The sequence below is a fragment of the Phyllostomus hastatus genome, unplaced genomic scaffold (assembly GCF_019186645.2).
Source record: "Phyllostomus hastatus isolate PE091 unplaced genomic scaffold, TTU_PhHast_1.1 phas_contig_58, whole genome shotgun sequence".
Taxonomy (NCBI): Eukaryota; Metazoa; Chordata; class Mammalia; order Chiroptera; family Phyllostomidae; genus Phyllostomus; species Phyllostomus hastatus.
This window is the reverse complement of record NW_025333916.1, coordinates 52,598,628-52,616,960: the sequence shown is the minus strand read 5'-3', so window position 1 is coordinate 52,616,960 and position 18,333 is coordinate 52,598,628. Positions and strand designations below refer to the sequence as shown.

At 39.3% G+C, this 18,333-nt stretch overlaps 1 protein-coding gene across 2 annotated transcripts in view; it reads right to left on the bottom strand.

The window, feature by feature from the left end:
* The window catches only part of CDH6 (cadherin 6), a 126,725-nt gene that overhangs the window by 46,443 nt on the left and 61,949 nt on the right, over positions 1 to 18,333 (bottom strand). For both annotated transcript variants that reach the window (XM_045847948.1, XM_045847949.1), the window contains exon 2: positions 7,567 to 7,924. In XM_045847948.1, the coding sequence (XP_045703904.1) occupies positions 7,567 to 7,794 (228 nt within the window). In that variant the 5' untranslated portion in view covers positions 7,795 to 7,924. The remainder of the gene's footprint in view (positions 1 to 7,566; positions 7,925 to 18,333) is intronic.

The window sequence follows — 18,333 nt, the reverse complement described above, 5'->3', positions numbered from 1 at the left end:
ACTGGAAGAGGCTATAAATACTTTTTCCGGTGAAATATTTTGGCGTGCTGCTTTTCTTCTTATTCCAGGTTGCATAATTTCAATTTTGATGCCTAACCTTTGATAATACTTGTTACTTGTACTTATTTATCAGTAATGGCAACAGAAAAAAACCCTCTTATTCTCTTCCTGGGAATTCTGTACTTTCCTTCAGCCCCTTCTTCTGTTCCCTATGGATAGGTTTGGAAGGAGTACTGATACGCTTAGCATGCTTGTTAGGATTATATTACATTGTCATCTTAATAACCGACTACATGAAAGCTTATGGGAAGGTGGAGATTGTTAGCAGCAGTGTACATCTACACAAAGAGAGATGCCTTTTTGACTTTCCACTGATACATTAAGACCTAAACATAAACTCTAAATTTGATGAAGGTTATCAAAGGCTACCCCTTCGAAGGTTACCCCTATCAAAAACCTGTTTATTTTTGGTAAAAGAAGGTAGAGCATTAGGAAGATATGTTTAATTTCGACTGGAGAGGTATTAACCTCTAACAGTTAAATTTATAATTCTGGGGTCAATATATACTTCCCGTGTCATATTTAAAATAACATCCTAATGATGTCATTCATATCAATGGAAATGAAAACAATTGTGGTTTAAGAACCTATTGTCATGGATTTTAATCTAATTTTTGAAATAAAATTCAGTCAAATGATAATTAAGGATTTTGACTATTTTAAAAGAAGTATAAACTAGATGTTGGCATTCTGTATATTTAGGCTTGCATCTCTGGTGGGCCCATAATACGGCAACAAATGAAGAACTCTGGTGTGGATCAAGCACCACATGGTTTAATAATGGTACAGACAAGTTGAGGCACCTGGTGAAGAAATACTTAAGGATGTCCGTGGGCTAGATTCTGGGGCATTTGTTACAATGAGTATGCAGACTCTCCATAACCTCCCAGCTACCTCTAACTCTGACTCGCAGAGCGTGGAGGTGGAATAGCTCAGTGGGAACAAAAAGAATCTGAACCCTTAGGTCTGTTTCCTTCACCTTCATCCCTGCAGCTTGTTGAACAAATTGGAGTACAAGCAGAGGGGTATGGGGTTCCACAGGTGTAGTGACTCGGGAGTGGGAGCGTTCTGGATCGGGCCCGTGTCGGCTTCGTGTGCTTCCCTCTGTGTGGCCCGGGCAGCTGCAAGTTGCCTTTGGGTTTATGACCGAGGTCAGACGTTCTCTTTTGCTCTTCACAGGAGCGACTGTGCAGAGAGGGGAGTTTCAGACTCAGAGAATTGCTGTTAAATGGGACATTGTCTTAGCGTCAAATAGCAAATTGAAGTTTTTGTCATTAAGCAAGTGAAATCAGGTGGCTGATAGTGGAAACAAAAGGAGGATTACTGCCGATATTGGCAGTTGGGAAGCTACTTCTTGAGACATTTTTAAAAAGTACATTCAGCAAGCAAGTGAAGGCACATTCTCTAAAATAGACTAACAGTTGAAATATAAAAATGTTAAATGGCTGAGCATGAAATTTAAATGATGAAGAAGAAAGATGTGCCCAAGGCACTTGTCCTGACGCAGGGAGAAAAGATTATTGCAGGTCACTGAACCAGAACAGAAGTTTACAGAAGGTTATCAAGAGAAATAAAAAGAAAAGGCACTTTTTCATCATGACCCAAAAGACCACCAAGTGCATATCTAATTTTAAAATACTCACATGTAACTATTTTGAATATCTCTGATGTATTCTGGAAATTAAAATCAAGAAAAAATAAAAGGAAGGGACAAAATATTCATGCAAACATATTTTTGTAGCTCTTTAAAAGTAGTATTGAAAAAAAATTTCTTTTTCTCTCTACTCCTGGGTTTCACACAGCAGGTTCTCAGTAGGTACGTGTGATACCGAGTTGAATCCAATCATTGAACACCAAAGCGTGTTTCATGTCTGTATTTTCATTTGTGCTCTGCGAGGCAGTGGGTGTGTGTGACGGGGGTGCAAAGGGACAGTTACAAGGTCAGACAGAGGCCAGCTGCCAGGCCCTGGCAGTGTGAGACATTGGGTTAAACTACTGACTGCTCTGAGCCCTGGTTTTCTCATCTATGAAACTGGGGTCTAACTAACATGCGGGCATCCAGGTTGCTGTGAGGGTCCAATGAGATAACACACCTGAGGCACCCGGCAGAGTGTCGGGAATGAAGCAACGCTCCACAAGTGTTAGTTATGATGATGCTTTAATCTGACGTGTTGTAGCTTGAAGTGGTGGACTACATGAGTCTCTGAAGCACCCATCAAATTAGCACCAGGAGGTCTCTACTCTTAAATTTATGCTCTTTTCAGAAATAAAAAATAGGAAATACAATAAAGGAATACTTTAATGACAGCGTCTTTTAAATAGTCTTTCAGAACATATAAAATATTGCTTTATATTTACTGATTTTGGGTCGTGAAATTACAGGCACAAATAATCGCTCATGTCTAATTTTAAAGGTGTATCTAGCTGACCACTTTTATTTTTATAGGCCATTAAAACATGACTGTCTAATTATCCTAAGAATAGTGGCTTCGTTGAATTGGATAAACGTTAACTTCAAAGACTCAAGAGAAAGCTATATTAGGAAGGCCTGTACATTAGCGTTTCACATAGGACCCAGATTTTCACGGTGTTTAAAAAGGCACAGTGTATCAGTTTGGGGGAGACCTCCACCAAAGAAAACCATCACCCACATCCAAAAAGCTAGCATCAGAAAACATCTGCAAAAATATACAAGTTTATCAAATTCCATACAAACAGATCTCCTGGTATGTTACTAAAATAGAAGCATCTTGAAAGCTTCTAAGGAAGATTAGTTTTGTGGATACATTGTGTGGAAGGAGCGGATGGGGAATGCTGTGAAGGTTAAAGTGGAGGCGACAGGAAATTAAGCTTTGTCAGGGTCTGTTTAATGACAATGTGTGAATCTGTTGCCTAAAATTGTGCATAGTTTTAAGGTTTTTCAATTGATTTATCTTTGTATTAATGCATGCCTGTGCTTTGGAAATCTAATCGATGTCTACCTATGTTCTTCTTTCTCATGTGACTTAATTTTACACAATATACCAATTCACCCTCAAGGAATTGCTACATTATGTAAAGTTGGGGGGAGGGCGTGGTGTTTTCTGAGAATACGCGATGCTCTCTTCTTGTTTTTCTATGAGCCAAAGATAACCTGAGTAGATTTTGTATAAGACCATATACACTTCCCTTTGGCCCTGGACGAGAAATAAGCACCTTTTCCTGTTTTCCGTGCTGGCACTAGTGATACTTTCACTCTCCTTAATGCTCTGTCCCGAAACCTCTGAGCCTCCTGCTCTCTCCCCTTTGGAAGCCCTTGCGACCTCCAATGTGCAGTGAGCTAGCACCTTGACGCAGTCCTTCCAACACCATCACCTTCGGGGAGCTCTGCTGTACCCACGCCCAGCTGGCCCTCTCCTTTATATTTCCATAATGCTTTAATCACTGAACTTGCCACATCTTGTTAAAATTATTGCCAAGAATAGTCTCTTAGGGCAGCGGTTCTCAAATTTTGCCATATATTGGAATCATAAATATTTAATTAAAAACCAACTAAATCAGAATCTCTGGGGAAGGGAGACCCAGGCAAGATATTTTTTAAAGCAACACTTCTCAAATTTTAATGTGCATACAGTCCACCTGGGGACTGTGTTGAGATGCAGCTTCTCAGGTGGGGCCCAGGGTTCTGCATGTCTTATAAGGTCCCAGGTGACACGGAGGGTGCTTATGCTAAATCGGCCAAAGGTTACCCTGAAATCTTCCTGTATTTTGGAAAATAACTATTCTTATTTGTATCTGTATATCTTAAGCTCACAGACTGTTACCCAATACAGGACCACTTCTTGCTACGCTGTTACCCTACCTGCCCCCTTCATATTAGGTGAGTCAAGGCGTTGAAATGTTCTCCTACATCAGAGTTTGGGGTGGTCAGTATTTCAGCTATTCACAGTAGGTGCGCTGCTCCCTATCTCCAAAGAGCCCATGTTTCTGTGTTGATCCGACCGGACAAGGGCGCAGGGCAAAGCTGACGAATATTAGGACAGGAAGCACAAGCAACGGCTCATGGCCGTTGCTTGTGCTTCGAGTTTTAAGTATGACCTTGTCCACTCAGTTTGTTGTCGCCCAGCCTCCAGACTCTGTCCTCTACTGCTTCTTGGATGCTCACACGACTCAGCCTTTCTTCTCTTTGGACACTCGGCAGCCCTTTGCTCCCCCACCGACTCTCACACTTTGCTCACTCCACCATCGTCACTGCCGTGGCTACTGACTGAGCCCAGAATAATTGGAACCAAAGGACACAAATACAAATACAAACAGATGCTTATAATGTGAAAGCTTTTTTCTTCTACTTTGTTTTTTTGCTTAACTGCATTACTTTTCCTCAGTTAACACTTCTATCTGTTACATGTACAGATGAGTCTTTTCAGTGTCAAGCCTCAAGAGGAGGCTCTAAGTAACTATTACTTAGTAGGGCTAAGGTTCAATTAGCCGTTGTAACCTTTGCACAGCAATCTGACTATAGTCTAATGAGATGAGATGCTGGGCACTGGGGGGCAGCAAGGAACCTGCTGTGGCACCAGGAAATAGTTTCAAGTTTCCAGGGAAATCATGCAACACTTGAGCCTAACTACACCTTAGGGTAGTTCACAGTTTCAGCAGTAGGTGGTGCTACATTCGATGACGTTATGTATTGATGAAGCTGGGATCCCCCCAGCCGTTGTGGCAGAAGGCAGGTCAGGGCAAAAATCAACGTGGGAAAGGAAATGGGGGCGCTGTTCAGTTCGAGAGGTTCTGCGGTGCTCAGTGGGCACACACCTTCCGTTAGTAAGTAACTGTGGTTATTTAAGAATGAAGTATTTTCTCCTCTTAACTGATATATATTTTTGTCAACAGTAGTTAATTTTTTTAGGACATAAATACTTATTAAATTGTTTGGACCTCACTGTTTCTTTTGACCTAAGGACGCTGTGAAAAAAATTGTTGAGACATTAAGAGCATGGTGAATGGAGATAGTTTCGGAACCTCTGCTGTAGCCTGGTCTTGAAAAACATTTTGCTTCCAAAAGTTTCCTGACACTCCAGATCTGGGTGATCTCATCAGGCATCTATCTGTTTTATTCCAAATCTATTAAAAGTGGACCATTTGCCACTGGAGGAACCCAAACCTTTTTTTCCCTTTTAAAAATTGTACTTATTTTTTGTCCGTTTTTATTTGTGGTACAAAACATATTCTAGTCTAATCCTTTTGTCTACTGGTAAAACATAATTCTAGGGGCAGATTGGGGAAATGCCCTATCAATAGTGAAAGAATACCGGTTACACACCCCTGATGTCGCACAGCTGGTGACTCTGACGACTTCAGTGGTTGTTCCTGACTCTTTTTCCGGCGACACTCTGTCTGGTGTGTAACTTCAGGGAGGTGGGGGCAGGCAGATGAACGGTAGGTGGGGAAATTTATCTCGCTGCCAATAAAATATCCAATCCCAACTGATCGGATTGAAGCTGTGCTCGTGAAGGGGTTTTTGCCTTTCTCCCCTACATTTTCCGCCCACTGAAAGTTCTCTCATCTAACTTTTGCAATGATATAAAAATCAGCATCCCACTGCAATGCATTACTCATAAACATAACAGTGTATACAGTGGATTTTTCACTGAGAACAGCAACTTCTTTACGCACCTACTATGTGCCAGCCACTAGCTCTCATCTCAGTTAAACTACATGGCAACTCTGTGATGCAGGCACAGCTGCGTGCGTTTTCTAGATGGAAAAACCTGCAGCCTGGAAAAGTTAATAACCGGCCCTGGGGCACACCACTAGTGCTAGGCAGCACCGAGATGCAGCCTCAGATCTGCCTGGGTCCACAGCTCACAAGCTTTCCCCTCGGCAATGTTCCCTCTCACGATTACAATCGCAAAAACGATTCCCAGGAGGTTTTATTCACTGCTGCTTCACTGTCCTGAAATAGCCTGCCTTTTTTTTTTTAAATGCGTGGTATTTTTGATGTACAATGACATCATCATTGGGGAAGCAAGAGCAGAAGAGAAAAAGAGGGGGTCTATTATTTAGACAAAGCACTTGAAAAAACTTCTGTGACAGTAGTAGTATTTGTATTCTAGAAAGTGCTTTAAAGATTATAAGATTACTATCATTTTTTTACAACCATTACCCTGTGAATGGGGTGCTATGCACATTTCACGAGGGACGCGGAGAGAAGCACACACGTGTGGACTTTCCTCCGCAGCCGCAGCAAACACAGGCGAGGCCCTGGGCGTTTGTCGATGCTCACCCCTCCACCGAACACTTTCTCTCCGGCTTCACTCCGTATCAATAATTCACTCCATGGGAACAATGCCTGATTGCCTCGGCCCAAGCCACGGAGGGCTTTCCTTCAGTTATAGCGGTAAATACTTAATGAGACTATTTGCACACGGTTATTCAGGGATATTGGATAACAGATTGAAGTGTGGCCGTGCAGCCCTCGGAATCTGAAAAATGTGTGCAATTTGCATCCCCTACCATTGAGGTTTAAAAATCAGAGCTGTGATCATAAACAAAGGCGCCTATCGTCTCTGTTGTGTTCATCCCCAGTTTGTTTATGTAGAGGATGTGGGACAATCATTTTGTTTATCAGCACCATATTATGAAACACAGAACCTGCAAAGCGCAAACCTGCATCCCTGGTTTGTTTTTACAGCTTTACGGTATGCAGATATTCTGCAACAAGACTGTAGCTGATGATAAAATGCCAGCGAAGCTCCCGATGACAGTATAACTGAGCTGTTTCCCTGACTCAGCTCCAGTAATCGCTGAGGGCAATCATAAGCGAGGCTTCCTCATACTACTGTCTGGAGTCAATAAAATGGTCAGATGATATTTGGAAATAGCACCTCTCCATAACCATTTGTCTCTTTTGTGAACCTTGCCACAGTTAAATCACAAGCTTTTGAAAGGCCTGGCTCTTGCCAATTATGTGAGATAAGACAACGCAGCAGCAGCTGTACGACAACCAGTCTAAGGCAGTGGTGGGTTTTGAGGACAAAGGGCCCCATTCGCTGCAGAACGGCTGGTGCCGCCAGCATCAGAGTTAAGGAAGAGTTAATTTGAACCTGGCCAAAGAACTAAAGCTCAGAGTGTTTGCTTTCAGAACGAGAAAAAGGAACCTTCTTTTTCTTAGAGCTTAATCGCTCTACTCCTGTTTTTAATACATCTTACTTCATAGAATAAGCTGGACCCGATTTTTCAAGCTAAAGTAAAAATTAAAGGATTTATGATAATCCTGTGTGGATGGTTGTGGGCGTCTCCCTTTCAGCTGGAGCATTTCTCTTTCTTTGTTGCTGGGCTAATATTTTCTCAGCTTCTTGAGACAGTCTTCTGACTGAAACTACTCAAGTGGGGGGAAAAGTCTTACCAGTAAGCAATAATTCCTACTGTATTGGGGAACAATTTATATCCTTTCTGTCTATTTATTAGAAGTAACTTCCTCAGGCTTTTAGAACCAGAACGTCAACGCGCCCAGTGGAATCCTACCTTGCCCACATACTGATAACCGGGTCCCGTGTATTCCTCCAGGAGAAAGAACTGATTCCACATCCAGCTCCTTTTCGAACGGTTCAGCTCATTTTTGCTGTTTCCAGAGAGTTCCAGGGCCCTTTTCTTTGCCGGGAAACCACTAGTCCTCTTAGATAACGGAGTTGAGAAAGTTGGGTCGGGCTGAGCAACCCAAAAGAGTAGCAAGAAGTATCGGTAAGTTCTCATTCTGATGACACGGTCCGGGCTCTGGGCAGTGGGGACTTCTCTCCTTGAAGCGTCTTCTCTTCACTGCACCGTATTCAGCCGCATTCCTCCTTTCTTCCTTAATGCTCTTTGCTTGGCTCTCAGAGGATATCTGGAAAGAATAATAACATATCAAGCATTTTTAGAGATGCTTAAAATTCAGTGTTAGAGCAAATAAGCTCTGGCAAAAGAGGACAGAAATTTGAATAGCAAAACAACAAAAATAAGTTGGCTATCAATTTTAAAATGGGGAAAACAATCTTTTTAGATATGCTAAATGGAAGGCATGGGCTGAATAGGAAGCTGCTGCTTCCCTTCCTTCTTTTCTAGCACTTAACAATCCCATTTTCAGTAATAGCATTGTTGTAGGTCAACACTCTTTTACCTCTGGGTATGTGGGCTGAGATCTGGTGAGAAGAAATGAGTGTGTGTTTCTGATTCTATCTGCATATTTATCCTCATGAACAAGTCTAAGGCAAAGCTTTTCAAAGACAGTTTCAATTCGGTTGAGAGTGGATACTATTGAAATTTCTCTAGAATGTATTGAGCGCCTGTGATGTGCCCACATAAGTCAAGGCAGAGCCTGTTCTGCCGGCTCTCGGCTTTGGAGATGAGCTGATAGAACAGCCTGGGTCAAATGAGGTTGGAAAGACCACACATCTTCTCTTCAGAATGCGTGTCAGCGTACTGAAGTCTCTAAGGTGGAGTTCCGTCATGGTGATGACAAGCCTGTATTGAATACGGTGTTTCCCGATCTTAACCAGGAAACTTGTTTTCCTCATATGACCCAATGAACACCACAGGATAGGCTAACAAGCTAAGTAAAGCATTTGAATTTAATAAAATATGAGAATCGAATGAGCTTTTTTCCCCCAAAACCTTTAGGAAACCCTCGGCTCTTATGTCTGAATTTTACTTGCATCATAAGGAACCAAGCATATACATTAACATTAGTCAAACAATTTCTATGTAATTTTCATAGGCATATCAAACATATCTTAATATCGCCCTGGCTGGTGTAGCTCAGTGGATTGAGTGCGGGCTGTGAACCAAAGCATCACAGGTTCGATTCCCAGTCAGGGTAATGCCTAGGTTGCAGGCCACAGCCCCCAGCAACCGCACATTGATGTTTCTCTCTCTCTCTTTCTCCCTCCTTTCTGTCTCTAAAAATAAATAAATGAAATCTTAAAACAAAAAAAAATTAAAAAACATATCTTAATATCACAATGCAGGATTTCAGAAAGTCAGCTGTTATACTCGTGGGTGGTCATTTTCCAGGACATATACTACTTTTTAAGAATACAACCTAGTATTTGAAAAAATCCTTGGGCCACAGTGTTTGGCAAAAGTATCACAAATTGGTTTACCATTTTACATAATTAAAATAATACCTGCCTATATATTCATCCTAAACTTTTCCACAGGTCTTGAAAAGAATCCAACAAGTTATTCTTTACCTCACTATTTGATCTAGGAATAATATTTCCTTAAATGATACTAACAAAAAGTTCAGTGCTTTGTAATATGGAACATAATAGTAATGAAACTGGTATATTCATCCTAAATTAATGCAGACAAATAAACATGTTTTAGGTAATCTGATCAGTCATTTCTTTCTCCGTCAGAAAGGATTTGTTTACTTGTCTCCTCTTATTGCACCAGGTAAATGTATAGGTGACCCGTTTTTTTCCCTCAGCAAAGCGTAATTACAGCCCTCCAACACATGGCTTAGTGAAACTTTCTGTTGGAATGTAAGTGAAATATTTCACAGTGTTCAGCATTTTAAACACTCCATTATTATGCATCTTCTTGACGGTTGGCTGGGAAGCTGAAGATTCCACAGGTGAGTAAATTAGTACTGTGACAATTAGTCCTGCTGGAAAAATGCCTGGGACCAGTATACTTGTCATTAGGTGGCCTTGGTACAGGTGTGGAATGACTGATGCTCAATTAGGTAACGACGCATCTTCTCTCTTCTCATGGCTGTGCATAAAGGGGACTGAGAGAGCATATGGAGAAAAGCCCTCCAAAGACACCCATTCATTTTTAGTAGTAGAGATTACACTGAGGTTGAGTCGGTGGAAATGACATTTTTCTTAATTTCCCTCATCCTCCATTATTCGCACGGACAAACCCCGCAGTGAAGAGCCGCTGGTCTGCTGCGGCACTCCGAGCACCGCCCCCCCCCCCTCCTGCCCCCAACCCCGCAGTGCGGGCTGGGAAGAGGGAGGCAGCCCAGAGGTGTCAGCCGTTTCAAAGGCAAACTCCTAAAGGCCATTTTAAAGAAAGATCTATCCCCGTGGGTGTTGTGTGCAAACTCTACAAGCTGTTGCCACTTGAATATTAAATATTAGTTCTTTTTAAAATCACACATACCAAAATGTCAAGTATTTCATAATATTTTTTGCTTAGCTGGTGATGAGCTTTTAAAGTGGTACAGATTTAAGCAGTGTTTCTAAGTCTAAGGATGTTAGAACCGACATTTTTCCACACTTACCTCTTTTTGTATCAACTTGGCAGGGTGGGCCCATGTTAAAAAAACTCCATATTCAAAATTACCAAAATTAGCACGGTCCACTCATATTTGGTGTTAGCTTTTTAGAGGGACATATTTCCCTGTGAAATTCTATAGTTAAAAAATACCCAACAAACTGAACTGTTGAATATGTAATTTTGCGATTCTCATTTAATTCTTAACAGGCAGGATTGCACAGTGGTTAAGATTACTGGTGCTGGGGCCAGGCTGCCTGGGTTTAAGTCCTCGCTCTGCCCATTAGTTTCCGTGAACTTGGGAAAATTGCTTAATCTCACAGCACCTTACTTTCTTCTGTAAGTGGGGATAATTAAATATAATAACTCCCTCATAGGGTTTTATAAGGATTACATAAGTCATTGTAGGCAAAGCACTTAGTAGGGTATTCATAAGTGTTAGCTATTATTATTACTATTGCTATCGTTACTATTATTTGCATTGCACATGTAGAATCCATCTGTGTCATAATGCAAAAAGCTGGAAAAGACAGCATAGTTCCCTCACAGGCTTAAATAGTTGTTGTTTTTCTCAAAAAGTGTTTCCGAGCAAGTCAAATTCTTTTGCAACAGCATGGATGGACCTGGAGAACATTATGCTAAGTGAAGTAAGCCAGTCAGAGAAAGACAAATACCCTATGATTTCACTCATATGTGGAATCTAATGAACAAACTGAACTAACAAGCAAAATGGAGACAGATTCATAGATGGAGAGCAGGCTCTGGGGGTGGGTAGAGAACAGAGGGATCGAGCAAAAAAGAAAAAGGACACATGGACACTGACAACAGTGTGGTGACTGCTGGGGGCACAGGGGGTGGGTGGAGATGGAGGCAGGTAATAAGGGGGATAAATGGTAATGGAAAAAAACAAATTAAAAAAACCCTAAGGAATGGAAGCACTTCAAGAAGTAGAATTAGTCCATTTGCTAATGTGTTCCCTGAGTGGACTGCCGTTGAGGATTTCACAGGAATACTGCAGAAACAGAGAAGGCAGGAGCTATGCCCACTGCCTGTGTGAAGAAGAATACGGGCAAAATGGAAAGTTCACTGGGGGGCGGGCTCATTTATAGCCTTTATGTGGGTTTCTCCTCCTTTCTGTTTTGCTATGTTAAGGTTTTAAAACCATCTTTATTTAAAACTGGCTTCCACTGTGTAATTTTGTCCTTGTAAAATGGTACTGGACACACATGTTGCAATTAACAGCCTGACATTATTCTAATGTTATATTGGGTAAGAATTTGATATCATTAAAATAAATAATATACATATTGTAGGTTTTACTTCATCTGGAAACATGGAATAAAAAACAAAAAAAGCACACCGTGAACATGATCTCAGATGAAAAGAAAACCAGGATGCTTCAGGTGCTGAATGGCCATAAGTCCAAAGTAAAGAAGACAACTTTGAGAAATATAGGGGAGCCATTGGCTTTTGAGCAGTCACAATACAGTAGAACATTGTGGCAAGTAGCAGTCAAATGGGCTAGCTCATTTTAAAGATGTCAAGAAGTAAACCAAAGGACAAGGATGCAAGGGAGTGTATAGACACCTAATTCTAAAATAGCAGGCATGGTCATTCAGTCAGGAAAGAACCAAACGTTTAAGTAGTGGAAGGAGAAAGAATGCAAAACAAAGTCGATATTGTACCTTTTTGCCCCCATCCCCTTATGGCATTAAAGAGCAAATCAGTTAGAAATAGCAAAAACACTATGAAAATAAATAAAACTCAAACTGCCTAAAGACATCCTAATGACAGTTTAGCATCAGGCTAAAAGATTACTTACCAGACCGTACCCCTACTTTGTATCTTCTTTTTGCTGGAAGCTGGGTTTTTTTAATTACTTTCAATTTCTTACAGGCTATTGTTTGTATTTTCTAAGATTTGATATGCAAAGGTGGTTAATCCAGAAAAATAGTTTAAATCTTTGCAGAAGCCTTGTTTTAGTGATGTGTAGAAAGTACTAGGATTCTTATGGGTAGCAGGCAAGGCCCCCATAGCATTGATAATTGCACACTTTGAGAAGTTACTTGCCTGTCTAGAGACAGCATGAGGGTTGGTCCCATACATGAATGGGTCAACAACAGTCAAGACTCAATTACAATAGGAGGGTCCACAAAACCCAAAAAAAGGATATTCCTAGAGCACCTGTTCAGGAGGTGGAAGAGACTGGGCCACTGGGTTTCACAGGACACTTACTACTTCCTACGAAGACTGGGAGTCATAGATGGATCTAATATATAGAAATAAGCACAAAGAGACAGCTAAAATGAGGAGACATAGAAACAAGCCCCAAATGAAAAAATAGAAGGGAACTCCAAAGAAAGAGTTAAATGAAATAGAGGCACGCAATTTATCAGACATAGGGTTGAAAATAATGGTTATAAGGATGCTCAAGAAACTTAGTAAGAACTATTGTACAATAGCATGAAAAGAACATAGAAATGAAAAAGGATCAGTTAGAAATAAAAAATAGCATATCTGACATTAAGAATACACTGAAAGGAATAAAATGCAGCTGGATGCAGCAGAGGATCATATCAACAATTTGGAAGACAAGGTAGGAAAAAAACACCAAATCAGAGGAGCAAAAAGCAAAAGAATGAGGATAGTTTAAGGGAACTTTGGGATGACATGAAATGTAAAAACATCTGCATCATAGGGGTACCAGAAAGAGAAGAATGTGAGTAATTGATAGAGAACCTACTTGAAGAAATAATGGCAGAAAAGTTCCTAACCTGGTGAAGGGAGAAGTCTTAGATGTTCGGGAAGCACAGAGAAGCACTTGTCAATCAAGACAAACCCAAAGAGACCCACATCAAGGCACATCATAATTAAAATGTCAAAGTTTAAAGACAAAGAGAGAGCCTTAAAGCCAGCAAGCAAGATACAGTTAGTTACCTACAAGAGAATTCCCATAAGACTGTCAGCTGATTTTTCAAGAGAGAAACTTCAGGCCAGAAGGTATTGGCATGACGTATTCAAAGTAATGAAAAGGAAGGAGCTGTGACCACGATTACTCTATATGGTAATGCTATCATTTAAAATTGAAAATGAAATAAAGAGCCTTTCAGACTCCCCAAAAAACAAACATACAAACAAAAAAAAACCCAAACAAAAAAACTAAAGGAGTTCATTATCAACAAATTCACCAAACCAGTACTGTAAAAAATATTAAAGAGTCTGCTTTAAGAAGGAGAAGGAGGAGAAGAAGAAGAAAAAGAAGACGAAAGAGAGGAACATAGGCATAAAGAAAAAATGGCAATAAATAAGTACCTATCAATAATAACTTTAAATGTAAATGGATTAAATGCTCCAATTAAAAGACCTATGGTAGCTGAATGGGTAAGAAAACATGACTCACAATATAAGTTGTCTGCAAAAGATCCACCTGAGAACAAAAGATTCACAGAGGCTGAAAGTAAAGGAATGAAAAAAATTTTCTATGCAAATGGAAATGGAAAGAGAGCTGGGGTAGCAATACTTATAACTGACAAAATAGACTTCAAAACAAAGGCTATAATAAGAGAGAAGGTCACTACATAACAGTAAAAGGATCAATCCAACAAGAGGATATAACCCTTATAAACATATACCCAATATATTGGGTATAAGAGGACCTAAATACTCATAATAAAGAAAATCCTGATGGACATTAAGGGAGAGATAGACAGCAATACAATCATATTAGGAGATTTTAACACCCCACTGTCATCAATAGATAAATTATCAGGACAAAACATTGACAAACAAACAGTGACCTTAAATGACACACTAGGTCACGTGGATTTAATTGATATTTACAGAATGTTTCATTCCAAAGCAGCAGAATATACATTCTTATCAAGTGCCCATGGAATGTTCTCAAAGACAGACCACATGTTAGGACGCAAAATAAACCTTAACAAATTCAAGAAGATTGAAATCATATCAAGTATCCTTGAGGATCACAATGGCATGAAACTGGAAATCAACTACAAAAATAAGACTCAAAAACATTCAAACACATGTAGGCTAAATAGTATGTTATGAAACAATGAATGGATTACCAATGAGATTAAGGAAGAAACAAAAAAATTACCTGGAAACAAATGAAAATGAACACACAGCAACCCCAAAATCTATGGGACACAGAGAAAGTAGTCCTGAGAGGGAAGTTCATAGCATATCAGGCCTACCTTAAGAAGTAAGAAAAATCTCAAATAAATAATCTAACCCTACACCTTAAAGGACTAGGAAAACAATAACAATGAAAGCCCAGAGTAATAGAAGGAAGGAAATAATCAAGATCAGGTCAGAAATAAATAACATGGAGGCAAACAAACAAACAAACAAAAACCCCACAAAAGATCAATGAAACCAAGAGCTGGTTCTTTGAAGAGATAAAATAAGCTTGATGATTCTTTACCCAAACTTATCATGAAAAAAAGAAAGAACCAAATAAATGGGAACAAGACAGGAATGTCCACTTTCATGACTCTTGTTCAACATAGGACTGGAAGTCTGAGCCACAGAAATCAGACAAGAAGAGAAAGTAAAAGGCATCCAAATTGGGAAGGAGTCATTTTTTATATAATGACTGTTACAGCCATTATTTATAGATGACATGATACTGTGTGTAAAAAATCCTAAAGACTACCAAAAACCTACTAGATCTAATGAATAAATTTGGCAAAGGAGCAGGATACAACATTAACACTCGGAAATCAGTGGTATTTTTATACACAAATAATGAACTATCAGAAAGAGAAACCAACAAAACAATTTCATTTGCTATTGCAACAAAAAAATAAGGTACCTAGGGATAAATTTAATCAAGGAGGTAAAAGTCTTGTACTCCAAAAACTATACACATTGAAAAAATTGAGGAAGGTACAAATCAGTGGAAGCATATACCGTGTTCATGGATTGGAAGAATTATGGACATTTGGGTTAAAATGTCCATGCTACCCAAAGCAATCTACAGGCTCAATGCAATTTCTATTAAAATACCAATGACATATTTCATATATCTAGAACAAATATTCCAGAAATTAATATAGAACCAGAAAAGACCCCAAATAGCCTCCGCAATCTGCAGACAGAAGAACAAAGTCAGAGGTATCACAATACTTGATATCAAACTATCCTGTAAGGCCATTGTAATCATGATAGCCTGGTTGTGTCATAAGAACAGGCATATACCTGGCTACTGTGGCTCAGTGGATTGAGCACCAGCCTGTGAACCAAAAGGTCATCAGTTTGGACCCCAGTCAGGACACATGCCTGGGTTTTGGGCCAGTTCCCCAGTTAGGGGTATGTAAGAGACAAATAATTGACATTTCTCTCCCTCTCTTTTCCTCTTCCTTCCCTTCTCTTTAAAAATAAATGAATAAAATATTTTCATTTTAAAAAAGGAACAGGCATATAGATCAATGAAACAGTTCACAGAGCCCAGAAATCAACCCATGACTTTATGGTCATTTAATGTTTGACCAGGGAGGCAATAGCATACAATGGAGGAAAGACAGTCTCTTCAATAAACGGTGTTGGGAGAATTGGACAAGTACATACACACACACAAAATGAAACCAGACCGCCAACTTATACCATACACAAGGATAAACTCAAAATGGATAAGACTTAAGTGTAAATCTTTTTAAGTGTAAGTCTTAAGTGTAAGTGTAAGTCTAAAAACCATAAAATCTTAGAAGAAAATATAGGCAGTAAAATTTCAGACACCTCTCGTAGCAATTTCTTTGTGGATATGTCTCCTTGAGTAAGAGAAATAAAGGAAAAAAAGAAACAAATGGGACTACATCAAATTGAAAAGCTTCTGTACAGCTAAAGAAACCATCAACAAGATGAAAAAGGAACCCACTGTATAGGAGAACATATTCGCCAATGATACATCTGATAAGGGGTTAATTTCTAAAATGTATAAAGAACTTACGCAACTTATACCAGGAAGACAAACAATCTAATTAAAAAATGGGCAAAGAACCAAATAGACTCTTCTCCAGAAAGAATATACAGATGGCCAATAGATATGTAAAAAATGCTCAACGTCACACGCTCTCTCCCTCCCGGGAGCACACACTCATTTTTTTATTCTCTATCCCTGTCCTTCCCCCGCCAACAGGCACACATCTCCTAAACCCCAAGGGACCCCATGAGGTCTGCAACCAGGGAGAAATGGGCGGCGGCGGCGGCAGCAGCAGCAGCTTGTCCCAGGCTAACCCCCCAATCCTGTCCCCAAGGCCTTCTTTATTCAGCATGATCTCACTAAATTAGAATATTTCTGAAAACATAAATAGCAAATCCATAATGATTTTCCCACTTTTATTCCTTCTACAGTGTTTACTACATAATGCATGTTGTATTATTTTAATACTAAAAAAGAGTTTATAGTGAAATCCAACTTTTATTTAATGCATTCCATTTAGGAGGAGCCTGGGCCGGATGAATTTACGTCCTGCCTATTTAGAATATGTTATAATTAATGCAGAAGCTGGACTGAAGTTTTCCTTTGATAAGCAAAACCTTTTTCCCTAGATTTTTGGAAAATAATAATGCAAATATATTTCACAGAGATAAATAAAATGAGAAGACAAACTACAACGCCTTCAAGTTACCTAAAGTACTTTGGAATCACCTTTTATTTGTAAATAATTAATATGCTAATTAGAAAACTCCCCTTTTGATTGAATTGCTTCTCTAGTGACGCATGTTTGACAACAGTCTGAATGACTCACTGCATTATATGGTTTTGAGATACTGATTCTATTATACTATTTACAGACAAACAAATAAGTAAATATTAGATTTAAAAGCTATAATTAGTTTAAAGTTGTAGAATTCAGACTTAGCATGCATTTGTTCTGATGTTCTTGATTAATTCTAATCAGCGCAATATTACTGTAGTGCTATCTGGGCTCAGAAATTAAACCAAGCACATGCATTCTTTGGTATGCAGAGCCTTAACTCTGGCATTGAAAGAACACTGAACGTTCAGTAAAGCAATGTTATTCATATAGTTTAACCATTTACCATAGGGAATGTTTTAAAATCTGTCATGAAATTATTTCTTCAAAAAATAATGTTGTGTGTAAGTACTATAGCATAGTATTTTGCAGGATGCTGCCTACAGAAAACATTTGTGAAAAAACTGTCTACACATAAGTCATTGCAAATCATTGGCATAATCCATTAGCGATGCTTTTAGCATATGTCTTGTGAGTCCTAAATTAAGCTTTGGTATTTTTTCTCATATTATCTCATTAGTGATATAGAAAACAGCTTGTTATTTACAGCCATTTAACATTTCTGTAGACCCTATTGGATTCCAACTCTGAGCCTGAAATCTCTCCAGTCCCACACTGTCTTTGGGCTCAATGCGGCGAGGATGGTATTTACTCTATTAAAACCTAGCGAATTAAAGAAACAAAATTGTGATATCGGGATGAATTAAACAGAGTGATGCCAAAAGGACACATCTATCTACAAGTAAGCCTTTAATAATGTATATGTTCCTATGAAAGAAGAACTTTACAGCCAATTAAGTTAGTTCAAGATCAATGTTCTGATCACCTATGAAAGGTTGTTTTGAATAGGTTGCCACCTGGTGTAAGTAAAAATAAGTCTCCAGAACACGGCTGATCTTCTAGAAGTGGTGACATAAGGATAGAATTAATTTACAATTTTTGGTAGAGATTTCCCATGAAGTCTTCATTTCTAAACCCCCATTTCATTTTCCTGTAAATGTCAAAGTCACTGTTGAGTAAAATTGGTTCTGTTCCGTGTGTGTAATGAACTCCACTGAAATGTGTCAAACAGCCTTGGCATCTCTCGTCACGTCGCATTTCCCTGGTGCCAATGAATCATTATGGCACCAGCCATCAAGTGAGGCCTGATTTTTTTGGTAAATGTTTATATTTGTGGATAATCTGTGAATCCGTTTGCAAACTGATGTACTTCCAAATGAAGCTATTCAACAGTATTACCCTCATTCTAAAA